This window comes from Chelon labrosus (genome assembly GCF_963514085.1).
Source record: "Chelon labrosus genome assembly, chromosome: 20".
Lineage (NCBI taxonomy): Eukaryota > Metazoa > Chordata > Actinopteri > Mugiliformes > Mugilidae > Chelon > Chelon labrosus.
Window position 1 is genome coordinate 12,196,566 of NC_140353.1, and position 23,584 is coordinate 12,220,149.

General features: G+C 44.0%; 1 protein-coding gene across 1 annotated transcript in view; it reads right to left on the reverse strand.

The window, feature by feature from the left end:
• The window catches only part of mboat2a (membrane bound O-acyltransferase domain containing 2a), a 43,185-nt gene extending 23,847 nt beyond the window's left edge, over positions 1-19,338 (reverse strand). The window contains exon 1 of the mRNA XM_084568996.1: positions 19,145-19,338. Coding sequence (XP_084425122.1) covers positions 19,145-19,228 — 84 coding nt within the window. The 5' untranslated portion in view covers positions 19,229-19,338. The remainder of the gene's footprint in view (positions 1-19,144) is intronic.
• Between the last annotated feature and the right edge of the window lie 4,246 nt (positions 19,339-23,584).

Genomic DNA, 23,584 nt, shown 5'->3' on the forward strand with positions numbered 1-23,584 from the left:
TAAAGAAACAATAATTTGGATCAAACAAAAAAACTGAGAAAGAACTCCTAAGGCATGTCCAAAGTATTTCATTTAAAAAAAGACAAGTTAAAGCAGATTTAAATGTGTACCTGTTAAAAATAAACCTCTCAATATCCAAGTAACTGGTCTGTGTTTGTTGAGGAGATTAGCTAAGCATGAATTTTCAAAGCGCCGTGTTTTCTGCGGCCATGGGATACGCGGAAATTGTGTCGTCTGACTGTGAAAAGTCCTTCTGTCGCATCCTCCTGCAGACTTGTAATAGGACCTGACGATTAACGGCTGGTTTATCAGAGATCACAGTCGCCCCGAAGCCACATTCACTCCCGGCCTATCGGACAGAAACCTCGGGTGATTAATGAAGTGGAAAAGCCTTTTGAAGACGGCACCGGAGAGTCTTATTTTGTTCCCGACAACTGACTGACTGACTGCTCTCATATCGGGTTCCGCGTGCATTAGAACCTTCTCACGTCGCGCGTGTGCGGCGTGAACATTGAATAACACGCAGGTATAAGCGCGTCGGCTGTGTATACAGGGATATCTTTTGAGCGTGACTGCTTGCTAACTGGCCGTTTTAATTAAAATCCACTCCAAGTCAGTTAATCTCAATTATCCCTTTAAAAACTTAAAAGACACACTTTTCAGTGTCTGTGTGTGTGTTCAGCTCGACGGGGAGACGGAGAGATTATTGCTGACGAGTAAACTACATGAGTGATTCAAACTATTTACAGCTCACATCAGTGAGATGCTCACTGCGGGAGATTGACATTAGGAATTAATGCCAGCCGTTGAGACGTAAACTGTCAAAGCAAACATGCCCATTTTCTTAACAGTTCTTTGGCCTGAGCAACACTTACATAACGAGACCGCACGCCTGCCGACTCGCTACATTTCACTCACAGATGTGATTTTACACCGTGAGCCGAAATCCACAGCTTCCCGGACGTGATTTTGGTACGCTTAAGTTTGGTACGTTTCTGCATAAATCTAAAGAACCGAGGGATACGTGGCGAACACGGTTGCCTACTGGGCCCATGCAGGCCTTTGCAGCAAACCTACGATACCACTGGATCATTAGGTAATGCGCCGCATGACAAAAAACAATAAGATCAAGCACAAAGAAGCCACATCTTAAAAGCCAGTCGCACGGTTTGTTAAAAGACAAGGCTAAATACGTTTCCCTTCCGCCCGTCGCCAGCGTCGGGATAGTTGTTTATTGAATAAACACTTTGCAACGGACAAGCTCCTGTGCCAGAGTACGTTGTTTCTTCATTCATAATACATGCGTCTCCTCTTCCATTATTGATTCACTGTGAAGTCAACCTCACCCTGGGGTACGGCACTCTCATTGTTTCTGAATGTGAGGCAGGATATCTGCGCTGCGGAACAATTTGAGATTCAAAGGGAGCCACAGAAAGAGGGAAAAAAGTGCTATTTAGGATACGTGCACTGCAGCAAACACGTCGAAATGTGTTCCTGGGAAAGAGAAGAAGGTGTGGTTTGGAGAATTACTAGCAGGGCTTGCTAGTAAAATGTGCTGAGTTGAGATTTTGCTAACCTGCCACCACTCGTGATAAACCACATCCACAAGTTTGCGTTGCAGAAGACGCTGATGTATTTTTTTTTCTTCTCATCCGTGGTAACAAATCCCACTGACACAATATTAAATCCTAAAGACAAATACGGTTCCAACTAGACTTGTCTACAGCACGGCCTCACTTTATCTCAATGCCAGGCAACAGTGTCTGTGTAGTTCAGTCTCCTACTATATAACTACAGTGATATAGCGGACGGATCAGAAAGATGCATTCAGAGAGACCCACAACATGCGGATGTTTTGATGCGGAGCAGTCGGCGGTAAGCGATTAGCGCTTAGAGGCAATAAGCCGTCAGGCAGTTCCTCCTGGCAGCTGCGGCGCAGGGCTCAGCTCAGTTCGGCTTTAAGAAGCTATACATTATAGCAAGACACAGAACGGCGGAGGGAAAGAGACCGAAGAGGAGGGAGGAAGTCATTGAATGCTGTGGAAGACAGAGATAAGCCCGCTTCCTGAAGCTCATTATTGAGTGAAATATGTCTTTGTGCCTGTGTGCGCGCGAGGGAGAGCAACATAAAGGCGCCCGGAGCTGGAGCACTGCACGACAGTTCACTTCATTCTCACGCCACTTCTTTATTTATTTCACCTCCATCACCGAAAAGAGCGTCTTCACCCACAATCGTGATTTTACTACAAAGCCAAAAAGAAAAAAAAAAAAAAAAAAAAAAGCTGCTTCACATCTCCCTCTGCTCATGTTTTAATCTAACTCATCAACTGCTGGAGATATATCGGAGAGGAGCTGCACTCAGGCAGTAAAAGAAAGGAGGAATAGCACAGGAATGAACAGATGGATGAGAAGTCTATTATTTTTAAATTTTTTTTATCTGCGAAAGCTAAAGCCATGCTAGCCACCTTATCAGGCCGTTATTATCCGTTTAAACCCCAGGTCTCATGCTCAGTCTCCTGCTCGAAAATGGCATGCGCAGAATAAAGTGAGTATTCTCAGCAGATACAGGCTTCATTGTTACAACCATTATGTCATAACAAAGGCAGCACTTCTATGTTTACTGGTGTAAGAATCAGTATATACAGGTCCTTCTCAAAAAATTAGCATATTGTGATAAAGTTCATTCTTTTCCATAATGTAATGATAAAAATTAAACTTTCATATATTTTAGATTCATTGCACACCAACTGAAATATTTCAGGTCTTTTATTGTTTTAATACTGATGATTTTGGCATACAGCTCATGAAAACCAAAAATCCCTATCTCAAAAAATTAGCATATCATGAAAAGGTTCTCTAAACGAGCTATTAACCTAATCATCTGAATCAACGAATTAACTCGAAACACCTCCAAAAGATTCCTGAGGCTTTTAAAAACTCCCAGCCTGGTTCATTACTCAAAACCGCAATCATGGGTAAGACCGCCGACCTGACTGCTGTCCAGAAGGCCATCATTGACACCCTCAAGCAAGAGGGTAAGACACAGAAAGAAATTTCTGAACGAATAGGCTGTTCCCAGAGTGCCGTATCAAGGCACCTCAGTGGGAAGTCTGTGGGAAGGAAAAAGTGTGGCAGAAAACGCTGCACGACGAGAAGAGGTGACCGGACCCTGAGGAAGATTGTGGAGAAGGGCCGATTCCAGACCTTGGGGGACCTGCGGAAGCAGTGGACTGAGTCTGGAGTAGAAACATCCAGAGCCACCTTGCACAGGCGTGTGCAGGAAATGGGCTACAGGTGCCGCATTCCCCAGGTCAAGCCACTTTTGAACCAGAAACAGCGGCAGAAGCGCCTGACCTGGGCTACAGAGAAGCAGCACTGGACTGTTGCTCAGTGGTCCACATGGTGTATCCATTTTGCATGTCATTTGGAAATCAAGGTGCCAGAGTCTGGAGGAAGACTGGGGAGAAGGAAATGCCAAAATGCCTGAAGTCCAGTGTCAAGTACCCACAGTCAGTGATGGTCTGGGGTGCCATGTCAGCTGCTGGTGTTGGTCCACTGTGTTTTATCAAGGGCAGGGTCAATGCAGCTAGCTATCAGGAGATTTTGGAGCACTTCATGCTTCCATCTGCTGAAAAGCTTTATGGAGATGAAGATTTCATTTTTCAGCACGACCTGGCACCTGCTCACAGTGCCAAAACCACTGGTAAATGGTTTACTGACCATGGTATTACTGTGCTCAATTGGCCTGCCAACTCTCCTGACCTGAACCCCATAGAGAATCTGTGGGATATTGTGAAGAGAAAGTTGAGAGACGCAAGACCCAACACTCTGGATGAGCTTAAGGCCGCTATCGAAGCATCCTGGGCCTCCATAAGACCTCAGCAGTGCCACAGGCTGATTGCCTCCATGCCACGCCGCATTGAAGCAGTCATTTCTGCAAAAGGATTCCCGACCAAGTATTGAGTGCATAACTGAACATAATTATTTGAAGGTTGACTTTTTTTGTATTAAAAACACTTTTCTTTTATTGGTAGGATGAAATATGCTAATTTTTTGAGATAGGGATTTTTGGTTTTCATGAGCTGTATGCCAAAATCATCAGTATTAAAACAATAAAAGACCTGAAATATTTCAGTTGGTGTGCAATGAATCTAAAATATATGAAAGTTTAATTTTTATCATTACATTATGGAAAAGAATGAACTTTATCACAATATGCTAATTTTTTGAGAAGGACCTGTATATGTTTCTGGGTCAGAGTAAATGAAGATGGAACACATAACACTCACATGATGCAACCCACAACCTGTAGAATATCACAGCACAGCACCTTACCATCACCTGTACCATGACTTATGCTAATAAAGTGAAGCATTGGCTAAATGTCATGCGCATTTAAGGGAGCTCCTTCACGTTAAGCGCGTGTGCTGCCTGTGTAGGTTGCTACATGGTTAGCATGCCCTCACACATAGCAAGTACGCAAACCCAGGAGTTTCATACACGGTAGTTTGGACCAAACAAGTGAAATGCATTCTGGAGTACCGCACAAGTTACCTTCTAATACATCCTGGACACACATCAGGTCATTCGGACTGTACCTGGTCTCAGATGAGCACTTATAATAGGAACAGTACTTGGGAAAAGACTGGTTTCACAAGAACATAAGCACAGAGAAGAATGCAGATTGAAAAACACCAAGTGTCTGTTGCCGCAGCAGGCCTCTCTAAAGGTAAATGCTAACATGGTATAATGTTTACCATGATCACCACCACAGTCAGATAGTTAGCATGCTAACATGTCGAGCTAGGGCTGATGAGAATGTCAATCATTTTGCAGGTATATTTTTGTAACTGAGGCATGTTTATATCAGATTTCTCAGCAATCCTTTCAATATTTGTCAAGATACTTCACTCAAAACCAAGAACCTGATGTTGGAACCAGAAGAAAAATCATCAATCAATCAAGTCATTAGAAGTCCTATTGACCTGTATGGCAATTCATCCAGTAATTGACACGATACATAGGTATATATACTGACTAGATGTCGCCTTGGGCATAGAAGCATACGTCAACACCACCGCCATCTTGAAGCGGGGATCTGCATGTTTTCCGCATTCAGATCAACTGTAAAGATGCCGACTTTTGTGCTGCATATGGATGTTATATATGTTATATACTGTAGCCTAATCATTTAATAAGCTGTAGTAAATACTGGAAGATGTTTTCACACTACGTACGCACGTTATGTTTGTTTTGTGTTATGTAACCATTTTACGCTGGGTCATTGTATTGCAGGCTTGCTGATGTACAAAATAAACCAGTACAATTCAAATGTTTTAATTAACATGTATTTTTAAGTATGGATATCACACCATTGTGGCCATTTTGTGTGCAGTAGGCTAGGCTAAGGTAAGTAACGATAGTTAATTTTAAGTTCACTGAAGTGGAAGAATAATAAACTTACACCTTTTGAAGTAGATTAATATCAAAAGCTTCAATTTTCTCTGGACTCGATCATAAATACGTGTCTGTCAGTTGGAACAAACCAAAAAACTAAAAAAATCATTTGAGATTTGGACGATTTATGATGATTTAATTTCTGCCTCGATTGACGCTAATGCATTAAAGGGGGTTGGAGCCCCGCGGCAAGATGGCGTCTCTATTGACGCATTCGTTCCAATGAGAAGCAGTAGTCAAGGCGACATCTAGTCAGTATATATATCTATGGACACGATAGAGGTACAGTCACGACCATGGTGGTGGTACGACTGACAGACAGAAACATAGCAGTCCACCCAGTGGAGCTACAAGCCAACAAACATGGCATGAGAACGATGTAAGACCTATGAATAAAGAAGGTTTGCCTTTGGATTGACTTTTCTTCTGATTTACCTGTCAGCGTCTGACTGTGAATGATGGGAGGCCTGGAGAAAATGGCTCCCACGGGGCACTGACACAGATAAACATCTCCATAATACTGGCTTGTTGAGTCTGACTGGCTCTCTGTAGGTGCAGGACACCTTTCCCACAGGAGAGCTCTCTGCTTAGGTAATGACTTTCACCACTTCAATGAGCCTAAGTAGCATCACACACAGACACACACACACACAACTGGGATAATATTACATTTCATGAATAGTATTCCCTCTCCCCGCTCCCTGTGCATACACCGCGTTTAGCGCCAAGAGACTAAAATAGTGAGCAGTACATGCCTCCCTATCTGAGCCGTGCTCACTGCCGCTGGTGGGCTCCTGTCTGTGCATGGGCGCGTGCATCTGCTCGTGTGTGTTCCTACACAGAGTGGGTGATAAATATAGACCGTCATTAGCATAAAACCCTTTTTTCCATGTCATTAAGTCATTCCTTCAACACTCCCCCCCCCCCCCCCACCCGTACCGTCGGTGTGACGCCACAGTCCCGCTCTGCACAGTCTCATTTTATTTCCATCAGCTGTAGTCCACAATGACTCATGCAGATTCGTGCCGCTGCCGCCGCCCGAGCGGAGGGAGGGAGTCAAAGCCTCGAAGTTCAGCTCGACTAGTGCCACAGCCGGTGCAAAAAGTGTCTGTAGAGCATATGTGTGGTGTGCTTCAAATATACAGAAGCAGGAAGTAGCTGTAGTGCAAAGAGCAGTTTTCATGTTAGAGAAGAGCTGGAAAGGTTATTAATGTCTAACTCCCAGCAAGTATTAAAAACTGCCAATGATTGATTAGTAATGTGTGGATGAAGCAAGAAAATAGGTAGGAAAAGCGCAATATTATATACAATATACGTAAGTTTCACACGTGAGGTTCATGACGCAATCAGATACATGGCGGCAACAGTTCAGTGAAGAATGTAATGCTGCTGCATTATTATCTGCTGTTCCCCTGACAGGAGGAAAATGACAGTGCTGAAAAGTGTGCCAGTGTGCTCCCACATGCAAACACACACTTGCAAACAAACCCATCTGCACGCACACACACACAGTCTCTGCAGCCAGACGAAGGCGCAGGCGATGTCATGACTACTTTAGTCCTAGCCAACAAATGTGGCACAATTGGTAATGCCTCCTAGAGACAAACCAACTTTAGTGTGTGTGTGTGTGTGTGTGTGTGTGTGTGTGTGTGTGTGTGTGTGTGTGTGTGTGTGTGTGTGTGTGCTTCAGTGCAGCCAGAGCAGCCAGAGCAGCCAGAGCATGCTGACAGTATGGGGACAACGGCACCCTTGTTCTTTCCACCAATACAAAAAAAGCTTTGACTTGTTTTGTGCCAGTGGCAATGCCCCCTTCGCCCACTCACAAACACAGGCAAATCAGAGAAAAAGGAGTTTGACATTTTGACAAGCACTTCACCTGTGGTGGAGTCACAAGGCTGCCAGCTGGATAACACGGCACATGAAAAGGGCGGAACACAAGTCTTTATATATACACCGAACCAAACCCACCATTTAAGACTTGACCATCGACTGTCGGGGTTAACTGAGGCTGCACTAGCCGTTGTGCTGATGGAGGAAGTAATGAGGGAAAAAAAAAGCCAAGAGCAGGCTGAAGGATGCATGCACTGATGCACACACACACACACACACATGCACAGGAGTGCCTGCAGTGTGGAGCGCTCCTCTCTGAGCTGATCCACAGATCCCAGTCAGGTTCTACGGTCAGGCCGGCTATTAATAGCCAAACAATCAGCCATTCCCCACAAGGCAACCAGCAATCCTGGGCCGGACCCACACTCACAATATGTATGTGTGTGTGTGTGTGTGTGGAGCTCTTTTCTCCTTGACTATAGGGACGTGTTCAGTCCGAAAATGTATTTGTGCCTTGAGAACTCACGCTAGTGTGCAATGGGAAAGACTAACAATGAAGTCGTGTGACTACAGCAAGATGTACTGACCTTCAGTGACCTTGAGTTGAAGCACTCAGGGGTATGTATGCTGTACGTTACCATGCCAGCGCAACACAAAAACAACAGAGGAACAGAAGAGAGCAATTACAAAATCGTGTATGTATAATTATATATAATAAAGCCAGCGTTCTCTTTGGAAAATGTCCTGGGTGGGCCTTGCAGGCTTAGTCCTTATTCTTCTGTTATCCACATACATTTCTCATTGAGTTTTGCTGACAACACTTAACCCCCCCCCTCTTGATATGTGCAACTCCTAGTAAACAGCTGGCAGCCATATGACTTACACGAGAGTTTTACTGGAATCCTTCTAAAGAAGGAGAAATACAAATACTGAGAAAGAGAGAGACAGAAACGGCAGACAGATTGTGTCACTGATTAAATATTTTTCTGCTGCCTGTGGATGCTCTCGTTTGATTTATCTCACGATTTAATCTCGTTAACCATGTATACCTTACCTATACCCATATAGCTAACCACCTGGTGTTGCTACAGCTGGGCCCAAAGTTGCAGACTTGCTATTGATAAAAACCCGGTGTTATGCATGCCAATGTTTAGGTTGACCGTCTTAGCTAACGACTTAGCATGCAATGCCGTGGAAGACAGAGATAAGCAACGTTTGCTAATGGCAGAGTCCGCCTTATTACGCTCATGTCATGTGCAAAATATAAATCAGCTCTCAGAATAATAGAAAAAGTTTCCCCAAAATTCTGTGACTGGAAATATCGTAACCACCGGTAACTACAGGTGTCGCCACGTCAACCAAGACTAACATTTTAAGCCAAGTGCCTAAGGCAAGCTGCATTATGTTGGATTACACTGTGTTTCATTGTACCTAATGTGATTTTTTTATGTTTAACAGTGGGAGCGAGAGGTGTGTCTACAAAGACAGTGCTGATTCTGATCTCTTTCTTATCTGCCTCCATGCAACTGATGCCAAAGCCTGATGTTTGCGGCTGTTTTACACGTTTGTGCAGATTTAAACTGATTCAAAGCAGTCATTCGACATTTCTGAGACGCCTTTCCAACGCAGCTAAAAGGAAGCGAGTCTGAGAGTCGTCTCAAACGCTGGGCCGCTGCCAGCTCGGCTCCCGCTGTTTCATTCACACAGAGCTGCAGAGGGAGTTACTCATAAAGAACAGCCTGTAATATCTCCGGCCTGTTGTTTGAACATGGGGCCACAGCTGTGCACATGGAATGTATGAAGACAAAGATTCAAAGGGAGGGTGCACTGCCTTGCATGATGAGTCTTGCTTCTGCAGCGCTCCATGAGACTATTCAGCCACACATAATGAAGAAGTACAATTTGATCCAATCCCTCAAATCAAATGAGGGCCTGTATTCGGGTTTTTAGCTAATAATCTGCATGTTTGTTGAATGACTAACTGAAATGACGTACGGTGTTGTGGAAAAGTTACTACATTGCCAGAGGTTGGTCAGAGGATAACATGCCTTCTTTGAACTCCTTACATAAAAATGGAAACCAGTCATCATAGAACATTTTGTCTCCTCAGAGCCACCCTGCAACTATCATATTGCATTTACTTATGTCGACAAGAGCTTGACAACTTTTGCAGAGAAGATCTGATGCTCTTTTTGTCCAGTAAAAACTGCTTTCAGGCAGGAGAAGTAAAGGACAAACAATATATGCAATGCTTACAACAAAACACGCAACAGTATATGCCATTGGAATTGATTCTGCACTTTTTCAGCCAAAGACCTGCATTACCAATACACAATACCTCTTCTTCCCTAAGGATCTGTTAACAGTTCCCTAAATTTGACTAAACCTACGAATTCCACTCAAGACCTTTTCCTAGCTTTGGCAGACACCTCTGAGATGAAACAAGCAGACAGTTGCTATGGAACAGGACCATATATGCAAAATTTCTCAACGGTGTGCTGAGCATGAGGACACAACCTTAAAGCAACAGCTCTTTATAAATGACTTAGCACTCTGGCAAGAATCTGCAGCCCACTGTTCACATCTACGGCAGAAAATACTGCCTTTATAGAGACTCTTCAATTCACAAAGGAACCCCACTTAAAATAGAAAACAGCACAATGGTGTTTGAGTGGCAGAACCAAATACCACACAAAAGGCAGGTTTTTTCTGTAAAGTCACAAAAGACTGCAAATGGTGAGCTAATGTTACATAAGCATGTAAACTGACTACCATTTGCTGGCTGGGTGAGCATTCGGTGACTGCTCTGCTGTGGCAATGCTCAGCGAAACAACTACTGACAGCATCGACTTCCCTGATGGCCACTGGAAGAGGTTTCATCTGGAGTCGTGGTGTCCACTTTTATGGCTGTAACAGCACTATTTGTCAGTTGGGTGCGCGAGTGCTTTAAATATGCATGGGACATTCCCGATTGTCGATTAATACAGATGGACTCAATTCACGGGTACATCGTTTGACCAAAAAAAAAAGGCCCTGACAAATACCTAAAGATTTGTCCTATTTTAAACCCGAGCTGAGTCAATCCGGAGATCTGACCAAGCTGAAAAATTTGTTTTCACTTGCACTGTCTTTGTGAATGTTCATCCGTTGTGTCCTCTGCGTTTGAGCGACTACTCCGCCTCACCTGCGCCGCTTTGCATTTTTTATGGTCTAAATAAAGATAATTGTTATCGCTGAGACTAGGGCGATAACTCATGTAAAGCACTGTGTTGAGTTTTATACCCCGTTAAGCACATATTATTTTTGCCGTCTTCCGTCAGGTGATCAGGTTCAGGGGAATCGATGACCAAAGGTCCCGAGGAGTGAACAGTTTGAATCGATTTCGCACTTAGTAGCTGAACTTTTCAGATGACAGCGCAACTTGTACTTTGAGAGTGATCAATACTATTATACTGACTATTTATTGGGCGCACAGAGCTACTTAGAGGTAAGGTGACTGAGGCCTGGTGAATGTGACAGAGCCTGTCTGTTCCTGCGAAGGTGAATCAGCTGAACCCCCCCCACCCCCCAGCGCAACTCAATGGAGTTACGACTGACACTGCAAAGTCACACTAATAAATATTCATGCCCCCTCATTTATATTGGATGCATCTCCTTCATCCCATTGGACTCCTGGACGAGAACAGAGAACAAACTAGAGACGGACAGCTGCCGCATAAAGAGAAATTAAAGTCTTCAGTTTCATGCCACTGGCTCAACATGAACGCGCCTTAGGAAGGGATTAACACCTATCAAAGCACACACGTTTGAACTGCGACAACACTGTCATAAACAGAAGCAAATGTTTAAGCTGGGTGTTGCTTGTTAGCAATATTTATGGCCTACATCTTCAAATATGTCTACGTGCTTGGCCTGTAATTTGAAGCTGCTTTACGCGATTCCCTGAAAACATCGTTCTTCCGTGCTATGCAAACATTAAACTCCAAGCTCCAGAGTGTAGGCCTTTTAAGTACAGAAACCCAATCTACCATCAGTACACTGCACCATTACCAACTAATGAGCTGGTAAAGCTGAGTCATGCGGATATCCACTTTTGTGACCGTGGTGAGCAATTCAGAGTGAAGAGGAATGACATCCGCACAGAATTTCTTACTTATCCGTATCTACAGTGAGACAGTCCACCCACTGCCGGTGTTCTGTCCTATCACGCAGATAGAAAACATTTAGTCTTTTATTCTGTTGACATAACGCAGGGCTTGTATAACATCTGATTCATGTTTTTGGTATAAGTGAATTGCAATATCATGACTACATTTATTAGGCATTTTAGGACAAGGGAGTGCACAGCGATTGGTTCAGGCAAGTGGCTATTCCTCAAATTGCCACTGGAGGCTTTAAAAGCAAATTTTCATATAACTGACCAGATTAAATGAAATCAAGTCTTATAGTTATGGACAAATACGGGCGTGGCTGCTTTGAGAGACTAGTGGGTGGTTGTACACGTTGTTAGCTGCATGCCTAGGCGTCACCTGACAGCGTAAGCTCCGGTCAAGCTCCACCTCTTTGCCCATTTTTGAATGATTCGGGCACTGCCAATATGGCGACGGCCAGAGGCACCCACGCTGAGCTTCAAAACCGCACATCCGGAAACCTTTGGGTGACGTCACAGGAGGGTATTTTCGTTTTTACAGTATATATACAGTCGGTAAGTCCAGGATGTACTGGACTGTACGTGAAGCAACAGTATGTCGCGCTGAAGTGAATTTCCTATGCCAGCCAGCTACTTCGTCATTTTCGTTTTCTTTGAAGTGGTGCAGAAAAGAGAAACAGGAAAAAAAAAAAGCCCCCGAAGATACAGTATGTAGTTCTCAGGGGATCTCCCCGGTTGGTAGCCACCACCAGGAAATCCCCAGCGTTTTTTGGTTTGGTTCAAAATATACCCACTGCTATGGCAGTCATCACCAACGCAGAAGACAAGAGAAAGACAAGGACGTGACAGATTGAGAGAGCCAAACGAAAATGGAAGCTTCCAAGTTACAAGAATAGAAAATGAACAAAGCCTCATTCAAAATCCCACAGACTTTTTATAACACTAATAGTTAAATATCCAGACTTTGAAGAGAGCTTTAATAGAAGAGGCAGCTCAGGGGGGATCCAGGCGTGGACAGAGAGAGCACAGTAGTATGAATGTTTCAGAGAGAAGGAGTTGGAGAAATTACTATGGATATTTTATGGATATCTGTACAATACAAGGTTACTTTGACATGGGTACTTGAACTGCTTTGCATTGTGAATGAGACTAACCTACAGAGGCTTAGTGGGGCAAAAGCTCAACAGGTCAATTCATTTATCTGTTCTAATAATATGTAATGAACCTTAACCAGATCAATACAGAGGACTTATCGTCATTACAAACAATGTGTTGCACAATGCTGTTTCATTCATTCATCCTTCCTTCCTTTCCTGTAACCGCTTGTCCTCCGGAGGGGGGAGGGGCTGGAGCCCATCCCAGCCGTCACTGGGTGAGAGGCGAGGGTACACCCAGGACAGGTTGCCAGTCTATCGCAGGGCTAACACAGTGCTGTTTGCGCTGGGTAAACATGTGAATTAATCTTCTGACTGTATTACTGATTTATTGATTCTTCCTCCATCGTCAGCTGTTCCACCCCTCTGGGTTATAACTCCAACGGGGTAGCATGATTGAACACATGATCGTAAAGTCCAACCGTCGTAATGAAGAATGGTTTGTTATCGTCACTGTGTTGCTTGTTATCAACCACCCAGTAATGTTAACAACATAGCCAGGCCTTCCCATATTACCCAGGAGGAATCACACATGCTTGTATTGTTGACTGTGCACCGTAATTATGGCAGCAGCCAGTAGCACTACATCACAGAGAGCTGAGGGAAGGAAATCAATTGGAGGGATGAAACTTCCCAGTGGGCAGCCAATTAAAGACAAAGGGGAGGTAGAGAAACACTGACTAGTCCTGAGGGCCAAAAAGGAAGACGAAGAGTCCCAAGCCAGGGGCTTTGGGGACTCGGTCTGGTGCCAGGAGACCTTAGAGTGAAGCCAACATTAGATTCTCCAGGCAAAGCTCTTTAAAACCCTACCACCCCTCCAAAAATGCACTGAAAGAAGCAATGGATTTAACAATGAGATTGTTTGAACAAGGAGGAGTCAGAAATACTACACCAGCAGCCATTAAACAAGACCACTTTCAAACCTCGGTTAAAGCCAGGTCAACCTATCCGTTCGTTAAAGACACCCGTGCCACTGATCACAGGGAACCGTCGGTGAACGGAAAGAAAGCTGGGAGTCGAACCCTCTGCACTGTGTGGGCTCCCACGCCTACGGTACAATCGCCTTGTAGGAAATTTCTGCAGCAACAACAAACGGAGGCTTGTTATCGTGACAACAGACGTGGCCGTTGACTGTGACAAACTGCAATCCAATATGTCGCATAAACAGAAGACTGATTGTACAGCTGGGACGCAGAGCAGCACCGCCTGTACAGTGTGAACCAATTCCTAAAAGACAGAGCCTCCTCACGTCAGATGCAGTTGGCACATCTGAAATGACCCGAGGAGCAACAAGGCCTGCATGTCGATGGCATACACCTCTAGGGTGAAAAATATATCAGTAGTGCCACTTAATCACTGGACACGACCAGGCAGCAGACATCTGAGATCATTTTTTTTTTCTGCAGCCAGAGACAGAAATGTATTTGTCTAAGAGAGCTCTACAAACACTGTTGTCAACGATCAGCTGACAAGACGTTCCAGCTGTATGCGCACGTGCTCTGTTTTTAAGGTCAGTGCTGACACTGAAAACATTACATCATGCAGAGTCTCACTTAATCCAAATACTAAACATATAAGTATGGTCCAAGAAGCCGTGTGTCAGCTTATAGACTGTCTATCAAACACAACGCGGCGCAGGTGGAATTTTCCAAACTCCCCCAGAGACATCCTGCAGACCACGCGGGTGGAAACGGTTCACTTCAGAGTGCACGCATAATAACCTTTTAACTCAGAGCTTTTAATAGAAAAAACAAAAACACTTAACAATAGAAAAAACATTAGCTACCCAAAATATAATCACCTTTTTTAATTTGCACGGAACATAAATAGTGGGACCCTTAGGTAAAATCAATAAAGTACATTAGAATGCAAGGTGATGAAGAGCTGAACAAACAAACAGCGGGTTGTTATAATACTGCATACAATATGTGGATGATGCACCAGGAGTCCAGCTGTTGCATATGGAAACAGCTGCGGCTGTGGAAAGAGCTTCACAGCTGAAAATAAAGTCTACTGGGGCACAAATGCTCCTTATCAGGGGAAATCATACTTTTAGTGCCACTGGTAAATAACCTAAATTTGGATGCTATTAAATTAGTTTCTGGCGTGGAGTTTTCCGTTTGCAGATGGACCGTATGATTCATTCAGTTTTGTTATTTTTGATTTCCTGTCACCGAGCTGAGCCGCGCGGCGCACGGATGGGGAGAACGGCCGAGACGCGGCGGCGGCAAAGCAGTCGGGAGATAGATAAACACGTTCCCAAATGTCGGACTGAAGCGGGACGCCGTGTTTATGCGAGCCTTGGCCTGCGGGACGCCTTGTGTGGAACAAAACAAACTGGACTTGCGAAATTCCTACTCGAGTGGTTGGATCTGACTCATTTACCTGCTGCCTCTGAAAATACAAAAGCAGCGCCGCTCTGCTCAGCTGTGTGAGTGACTAAAATCAAAAGCTAAGTCCTAGAGGAAGTGAGAAAGAGCAGTACCTGAATGCCTGCGTTTAAAACACCCCTGCAAGTCTATGCGTGCCATGAGGTCTATCTCAAACAAAACATAGCATTTCAGCTAACTTCCCCATAGTAACGATAGCTTAGAATCAGTTTCTGGATCCTTGTGGGCATAAGAGTAACAGCTGAACGAGTTGCTATATGCGGTAGAGGCAAGAGGAGGGCAGATGAGATGAGAGTAAAATGTCAAGGATTTCCTTGATGAACACTGTCAGGTCAATGTCATCAAGACTAAGTGCATCACTTCATACTGGACGTGTCCTTCACTCCATGAGGTCTATGACAAGCTATAAGCCAAATCCAGGGCAGACACAGCTTGGCTTCAGGATGCGCACTTGTGATCATAAAAACATTTTTTTTTTTTTTATATCAGTGTGGGTGAACAGTGTTCGTGTGGGCATACAAAAATGCAGTAGGAGGTCCCATTCAAAGCACCGTCAGCATGGCGCTGACAAAGGACGGGCTATGTGCGACAGAGGGAAAGAAAGCAATAAAAGAATGGAGAAAGAAAAGCATGGTTCAGATTTCACAGCTCCCATCACAGCCCCGACGCGAGCCAGTGCAGAGGCCCGTCACTCCCTCTATGTGCTACACGTAGTCCTAACAACACGGAGAGAGGGCCGCCACACTGCAGCAGCATCATTTAAATCAGTGTCAATGTCCGTGGGCCACACAGATGCGCGGGCCGTTATCTGAGCGGCCGTATTGATTTACGTGATGCTGACACAACACGGCGCACAGCTGGCAGGATGCTAGCAAACCACACTGACACGGGGGGGTGACATCTGTCCAACAAAGTAGAGTGGGCCATGATAGCCCGTGAATATCTGTCCTATTTGTGCAGTGCCAATCTCTTTTACTGAGCCAACATTCATTCAAACGGAGCCAAACAGAAACAACCAGTAGTTCAGTAATGCACGCCATCAATTACTTCTTCTCTGACTACACCGCTGTGACACCAAGGTAAAGAGACGTGATCAAAAGTTGTAGACGGCATTGCTTGAACTGATAACTGTGGTCCCAGGGTCAAGCTCAACATCGGGATTTGCAAAAGGTTGAGTCGTGCACATACTGCAGAATACGAGGCAATAAAATCACACTGCGTAAGCTATGTCTACATATAAAATGATCCGTTTATCGCCAGTCGCTTTGTTGCAGACCATTGGTGCCTGTTCCATGCTCCGGTTGCTTAGGTAACCATCTTGTCTATATCCCAGTGTGCAACGAGCACAACATGATAATATATAAATACTGTACAGATGGAGGTAGCTCTTCTTGCCATCCCTGATATCTACGTGAAAGTTAAACACTGTCAACAGTGACAACAGTGCATGTGGGTTCACTTGACGCACCAAGCCCACCATTATCACCATGGTGAGTTTGGTGACAGGGACCACAGTCGTGGACGTTGTTGACCTGCAGTTAACGTATCAACTTGATGAATTTTATTAAAATCCCATGGTGTCTCTTTGTCCCTGCTGGTCTCTTTGTCTTCATATAAAGAAGCACATGCTAGCGCTTTCAGTTTGAATTTATTATTATCATTAGGATAATTCTAAAACTCATTGACTGCAATACAAATATTGATTGTTAAAATATATTTCAACAGTGTGCGTTGAGGTTGAGAGGGTGTAAGTTCGTTCCCTCCATGTGGCATTCCTATCAGATGCCGGAAGCCTCCAAGGTTGAGAGAAACAGTGACACGTTCCAGTCTAGACATGCAGGTTTGGATGTTGTGAGCATAATCTAATGATCGGGAAGTTCACCCAAGCACAGAGTTCATTTACGGTTTGTGCGATCAATGATTTTGAAACTATGAAACTGGACATTCGCCCACGCCCTCCTGTAAGGCAAGTGTTTATAGGAGAATTAAATATTATTTTTAAACTTTACAGCCTCTCAGCTGAAGAAAACTTCCTCTAAGACGACCTTTTTTTTTATATCATTTGTGTACTACAAAGAAAAAAATTCTAGGCATGCAGAGGGAACAGGCTCATCTGTCTGTGACCCTACCGTATGCTGATAAGGACAAAAGAGCTGGGGAAAAAAAGCTGATAAGACATGGCAATAGCATAAGAGGAAACTAGACAGCTTTCATATTATGTTTGGAGACCTTTTGCATTTTATTTATATAGTTAATCACACAAATACTTCCCTAATGCCGTGACTCTGGAAAGAATAAAGTAATTTGAATTTAAGGCTAAAAAATAACACTTAGAACTATCAAACCGCGCTGATACAGGGAAGCTGCAAGGTAGTTATTTGAATATAAACTCAGAGGGACACCTCCACATGCAAAACCAATAACATGAGAGTGACGCTGTTGGAAATCACTATAGTTAACATCGGATATTTCCATCTTTCCTTCGACAAGCCACACCGGAACAAATATTCATTATCAATGACGTTTCTGGATGAACCTGTCTAACAAACCTTGAGCCACAGATCTCATCTGACATGACTGAACTGAGCCTTTTACGCGCAACCACAGGCTGTCTCTGGTGAATGTGCTCTGAAACCACTGTCATGGAAATGTACTTGGTGTTGTTGGGTGTGGCAGCTGGGGGTAGTCTTTATAATGCACACGCTGCAATGAATTCCACTTCAGAAAACGACCATATATTCCCATTAGTCCAGACAAGCTGCACCTTTAGGGTGTTGTATTCCCACACTACTTTAAAATGTAAAATGTGTGGTGCCAATCCCCATTAGAGGTGACCATGCAGTAGGTTCAGTGTGAGCTGGGATTCAAACACCTAGAAATCTGTGTGACTATAAAGCCCTGCACCCATCATAACATGCATGGAGTTCTCACTACTTGATAATGGTGTGAACTGAGGGATCTTATCAGAAAATTGCCAAATTAAAAATCAGATTTAACACTTTTTTAATTAAAGAATCCAATTAACAGCTCAGTTTTCTCCAGAATATAAATCTGTTGGCACGTCATTAGGGTTTCAACTGATATTGGGGGGGAAAACAGCCTCTGCATGTAATTGGATAGTCCAATAACCAATTAGAGCCATTTTCTTGTAAAATAAATTAAACTGCACAGAGGCCAAACGATTGAAAAGGCTCAGCAGGTAGTTGCCGGAGCATAATTAGCTTTCAATGGAGTGGTTCCAGACCAACTTTCACAACACACAAAAAAAAAATGTGGGTGTGGCTCCCTACACTATTAACGAGTTATTGCTACTCAAGCCAATAGCCTTGAAAGTTAACTGGTGAAACAAAACATTTGATTGGTTGACGAACATTGGAGCATTGAAACCACCTCACGTTTGATTGGTAGCTTGAAGCACCATAATTGTAGCTTTATGCGACTAGCAGGAGAGCAACAGCTACACGATTAATTTTCAACGGAAGCCGTTGATGAGAAGCGTCGCTAAGTGACAGACATGGCATCTGATTGGTTGAGGCGTTACCACGTCATTAGTGCCACCAAAAAAAATAGTTGTAGCCAGTTGAACTTCATTAGATTAGTTTGGCGGCTGCAGTGCACAACTCAACTATTTTGACAATTGCTATTAAAACTAAAGAAGAAGGCGAAGTCTGGTATGTAGCACTCAGTCAGGGGTTAGTTTGATTCTTCATATCACCAACTACTACTGAAAAAATAATCGTACGTGTGTTATTTTAGCATTAGTACACACTTAAGTGAAAGTGAAGTATTTAATCCAGATTACACCAGTGGCCCGATAATGATCAGATCAAAGGATCAGCGAGGGTCCCCGGACCACAGCTTGGAAACCCCTGGATTAGGCTCCGGGCATAGAAAGGGAGAGACAAAGGGCATTAGCTGTGGTGTAGCTTGACAGTGGGCTAGCTGATGGTGATAGTGAACCACCAGCAGTGAATTCCTGCCCTCGTTTTATGCAGATCCGCAATGTTCAAGGGCCAAGCTAACGGCAGGAAACAATGGCAGTGCGCATTCCCAGCCGTTATAGCCTCACACACTGTTGCTAAGTGTGTAGCTGAAAATATGTCCCCAGCTCGGTCGGTTAACGAATCAATTTTTTTTTTTTTTCTCTCCATCCAAGCACATACCTGGTCGAGGGGGAGATTGATCATCTCGCTGAGTGGCTGCAACAGAGCGGATCCAGTGCATGATGCTGTCGTTTGGGTAGCCATGCTTGGATGGTGTCTGTAAATCCTTTCTCTCTCTCCTTCCTCCGGTTCACTTCACTCCCCTACGATGATAGACACACTGCTGCCTCCGCCGCTGCCGCTGCCGCCGCCGCCGCTGCTGCTGCTGTTGTTGTTGCGACGAGCTGGACGGTTGTCATCCACGGCACTCATCCAACAAAGAACACAAACCCGAAGCGAGAGCGTTCCTGCCTGTACTCCCTCTTTCGTCTAACGCCCGTTAGCTTCTTCGTCTTTTTAGCTTGGATTTGCGTTATCTAAGTGATGACAACTTAGATGTTCGCCTTTTACGCCCTAATAACAAAAACTATAAAACGTACACAATTTCTCGTGTGACGTAAATAAAAATTAGCAGGGCCTCCTGTTGTGAGCATGCGCGGTATCTTGAAAAATACGTTTTTAACATGAAAAATTAAAGTTGACTTCCTGCTAGCCAACCGTCGTATATTTGGACGCTGCGAACTATCTTGATATCAGAGAACCTTTGGCGACATAAAAATGGTGATAATGTGGGTGGGGAGATGGCGGCCCAGCCCTCCGTAATAAGCGTTTCTCTTGACCTAATGTGAGGAGAAAGTGAAATCCATCAACCACTCATCCCGTTGTTAATGGACTCATGTTTCTGATTTACAGCCTTCAAAGATAATTGAATTTGAAGCGAAGGATGATGCATGCGACCCCCCTCCGCTGCTCTCACATTTATGGCGTTCCACGCGTGAGGGGAGGAAAGGCATGACGTAAGAGGGGCGTTTGGTAGGATTTATTTGAGGAGAGGAGAACACAATACGACTATAAAAGTGAAAAGAAAGACCTGTATCTGCGCTGTCTACACTGGCACTTTTATAGCTGCATACAGGGGATATAAAGAGTGCTAAATCACAACTATCTCCATGTGGACTCCCATTATATTACACCTAAACTACGCAGAAGTTGTCAACAGAGCACAGGACTATCTGTTTGTAGAGTCAAATTTGTTATCTACTGCATAATCTTGAATATATTTCCTGTGTGCATTTTGTTTTTAGTTTCCCCCTTTTATAGGAAATATTAGGCCAAGATATTAGCATTACCTGCAAAACACTGCAAGCACTGCATCCCAAAGATGCAACAAGAGACCAGTTTTAAAATCACAGAGAAGGTGTAGCTACACAGGAACTATACAGGGGGGAAAAAGTTAATAAAGCGTGCCTTTGTTAATGGGTATGAAATAAATGGCATTAAACAGACAGGGCAGCACGAGTGTTTAAATCTCAGATTAACAATTAGCCACTTGTGGTCAGTCACACAGCTGTGGGTTAACTGTTGTGTAATAGCTAGCAGGAAGTTACACTTCCAGTGGTGTGTTATTGTTCTCTGTCTATCTACACCATCTAGTGGTTTACAGTCATTTCCCCATAAACCACAAAAGTATATTTATTCCTTCAGTATATTTAGTTCTCCATTAAAGGGTGCACATTTTCTGACATTGGCATCATATTTTGTGTTTTTTTTTTACAGTAATAGTCCTGTTGTGATTGTTCTTATTTTTTTTAATTGAAGCAGTGAAGCTACTGATTGCACCTGGTCACTGTTTCCAATAGAGGGCAGCACTTACTTAACAAGAGACGCTCAACCAATTGAACAGCAATTCTGCACTTGCAGGTAATTAGCTGAATTCCTGCATCATAGTGTAATTATGTAAAATACCTGTATGGAAAGCCAACAGTAACAAGACAGAAAGATTTAAAGCGTGTGCTTTGTCTTCAAATTAACCTGTAAACACAGATAGATTCGAGAATTAGATGCAAATGCAGGACAAATAAATGAGGCTTCGCATTCAAATGGAACACAAAGCAGATCTCTGCCATTTTAAATGAGGGAGAGTCGTCAGACCTTTAAAACCAACCTCTTCAGCAGTAATTCTTGTAACTGAGGATCTTTATTTTTATTTTTTTTTGACATACGCACACGTGACACCAAGCGAGTCACGGCTGGGACGAGGCGCAGAGGACAAGCAGGAATAATGGGAAGAGCAGATGCAGTGGAGCAATAAAGAGTAAAGACCTTCAGGTGTCCTGGTGGGCAGCTTTCCTCCCCTGCATGTTTGCATCCTGAGGAAGAGGGATTGTGCAGTAGGAGTTCCACCGCATAGTACATGAGAGGAAATATGTGGACCATCAAATTAGTCCTAGGGAGCCTGCATGGGCATTAAGCAACTCAAGCTACTGGAAAGCAATTCACAGGAAATTAGTCTAATACTTGAGCACCTATTGCTGTGTTGTTGTTTTGCTGCAGAAACTGAAATAGCTGTGATTTTCCCGTGTGAGCTCTTTGTGAAGAAAACTTTGTTAAAGGCCGGTTTATACATGAGTCTGATATAAAGCTCAGGTCTGCAGAGCCCCCCCCCCCATCAAGCAAACTCAACTGCGCATGCTTGGTTGTTAATATTTATCAGATACTGCAGCATTAGTACATCTCACAGTTGTTTCTTGCAGCTGTGTACGTTTTTAGCGCCCGCAGTCTCAGTGGTAAAAGGATCTCTGCTTTCATTGTGCTTTTTTTTGCTTTGCTGCTTTCGTTTTTAAAGAGTTCGGATGTTTTTACTGTATGCAGAAGAATAACTCATTTTGTGTGTGCGTGTATATGTGTGCGTCTGCTGTTGAGGAATATGTGTTATCAATTATTTAAACAGTATCATAAGGGTTTATTTGAGGTTGCACATCATACCGGACGCAAAAAGATTTCATTAAACATTAAAGAAAAGCTGGATATGCACAAAGAGAAAAGGCTGCAGAAGATGACATTGCAGTTAACATGTTGACTGGCACATCTTTTCACGGCACTGAAACATCAGTAAAATGTTTAATTCACTTAATGAGCTCATATTGTGAGGTTCTCATTTATACCAAGGGCCTCTGGAAGTTCTTTCCCTCGCCCTCCATTGACAGATCCCTGCGTCGCCTCTCCTCGAGCACTCACCATGCACTTCATGTACTACGGCTCTTACATAATCACCATTAATCATTCACAACTACGCACAGAGAGAGTGTGACTTCAAGACGGGGGGAGACAGCGCGGCAGACGGTGAGAATCGTCGCCTTCAGCTCAGCCGCCTTTTGGTTCTTTCTCTGCGTCGTCCAATTAAACCAACAGTCATGTAGGGAGACACACTTCGTTAAGTTGGCATTGTCATGGCAACCCCATCCCCTTTCCTCACAGACCGACACCCCACCTGAAGAGTGTGGAGGAACGAGACGGTGAGAAAGAGCAGAGAGGAGACAGAGCCTTCACTTGTCTGTTTAAAATGATGTGGCAGCAGCAGCAGCATGTGAACGGCGGATGAGTTGAATTCTCACTCATTCATAATGAAGGGCCGTAACACACAAGTGTACAAAGACAAGAGTTTACAAGAGAATGAGGCTGATCTGTAGTGTGGCAACAAAGTCCATAAGCTCCTTATATAGTCAATAGTTCATGTTTCTCGCTCAGTCTTGCTCCTCCTGGGACATGCAGCCTTTCTCTTCACAGATCAGAGAGGAAGTGTTTTTGTGTTTGGGGGTCAGGCCTTCTCGAAATAGAACAGCTCCTCAGAGATGGACGCGTTCTGTTTATTTACCACCACAAATCTCCGAGCCCGAAGACCTCATTATTTCTCCCCCCACCGTCGTCTCTCTTCATTTCCATTGCGCCCGCAGACACAGAGAGCTTCACTTTGCAAGCACAGCGTCGGCCGTTTTAATGGTGCTGGGATCCCCGGTGGGAATTCTCTGGCGGTGCATTATCATCGTCACTCAAAATATTCCAGCAGCACAACCTGCGGGAGTCGCTGACATGTTGCTTAAGACTGGAGGCCATATTTTTTTAAAATCAATAAACAGTGTTAGTTAATCCATACGGCCTTGCTCAGGGACAAATCCCAGGTCTGCGAATATTAACATGGATGTAAAAAGTTATGAGAATGAGTGCAGCGTAATATCCAAAAACCGAGTAATACTCTACATTAAGAATGGATGAGTCTCTGAGAGGAGACTTTCATGCTGTCCCAGAGCTAGACTTGTGCAGGGACACACACCCTTGCTTTTCACACATCGACAACACATTTGGAAGGCATGGAGTGAAATCTGCAACCGCTGTCTATTTTGGTCTGCGGTAAAAAAACAAGTTCTCTCAGCTCATTGTTTCGTTTCACAGTAAGCTTAAGGGTGGGGTTATTATTCATTCATTCCCCACACTTACAGCGTGACCTTATTTAGTGCCTCTGCTTTTCCTCATTCTCCGTACACCAACCTCCGTGGCCAGCTCATAAATTCTCGTGAACACTTGTTTCTCACAGGTCTCTGGACTAAGCAGGTAGTCCCTCCG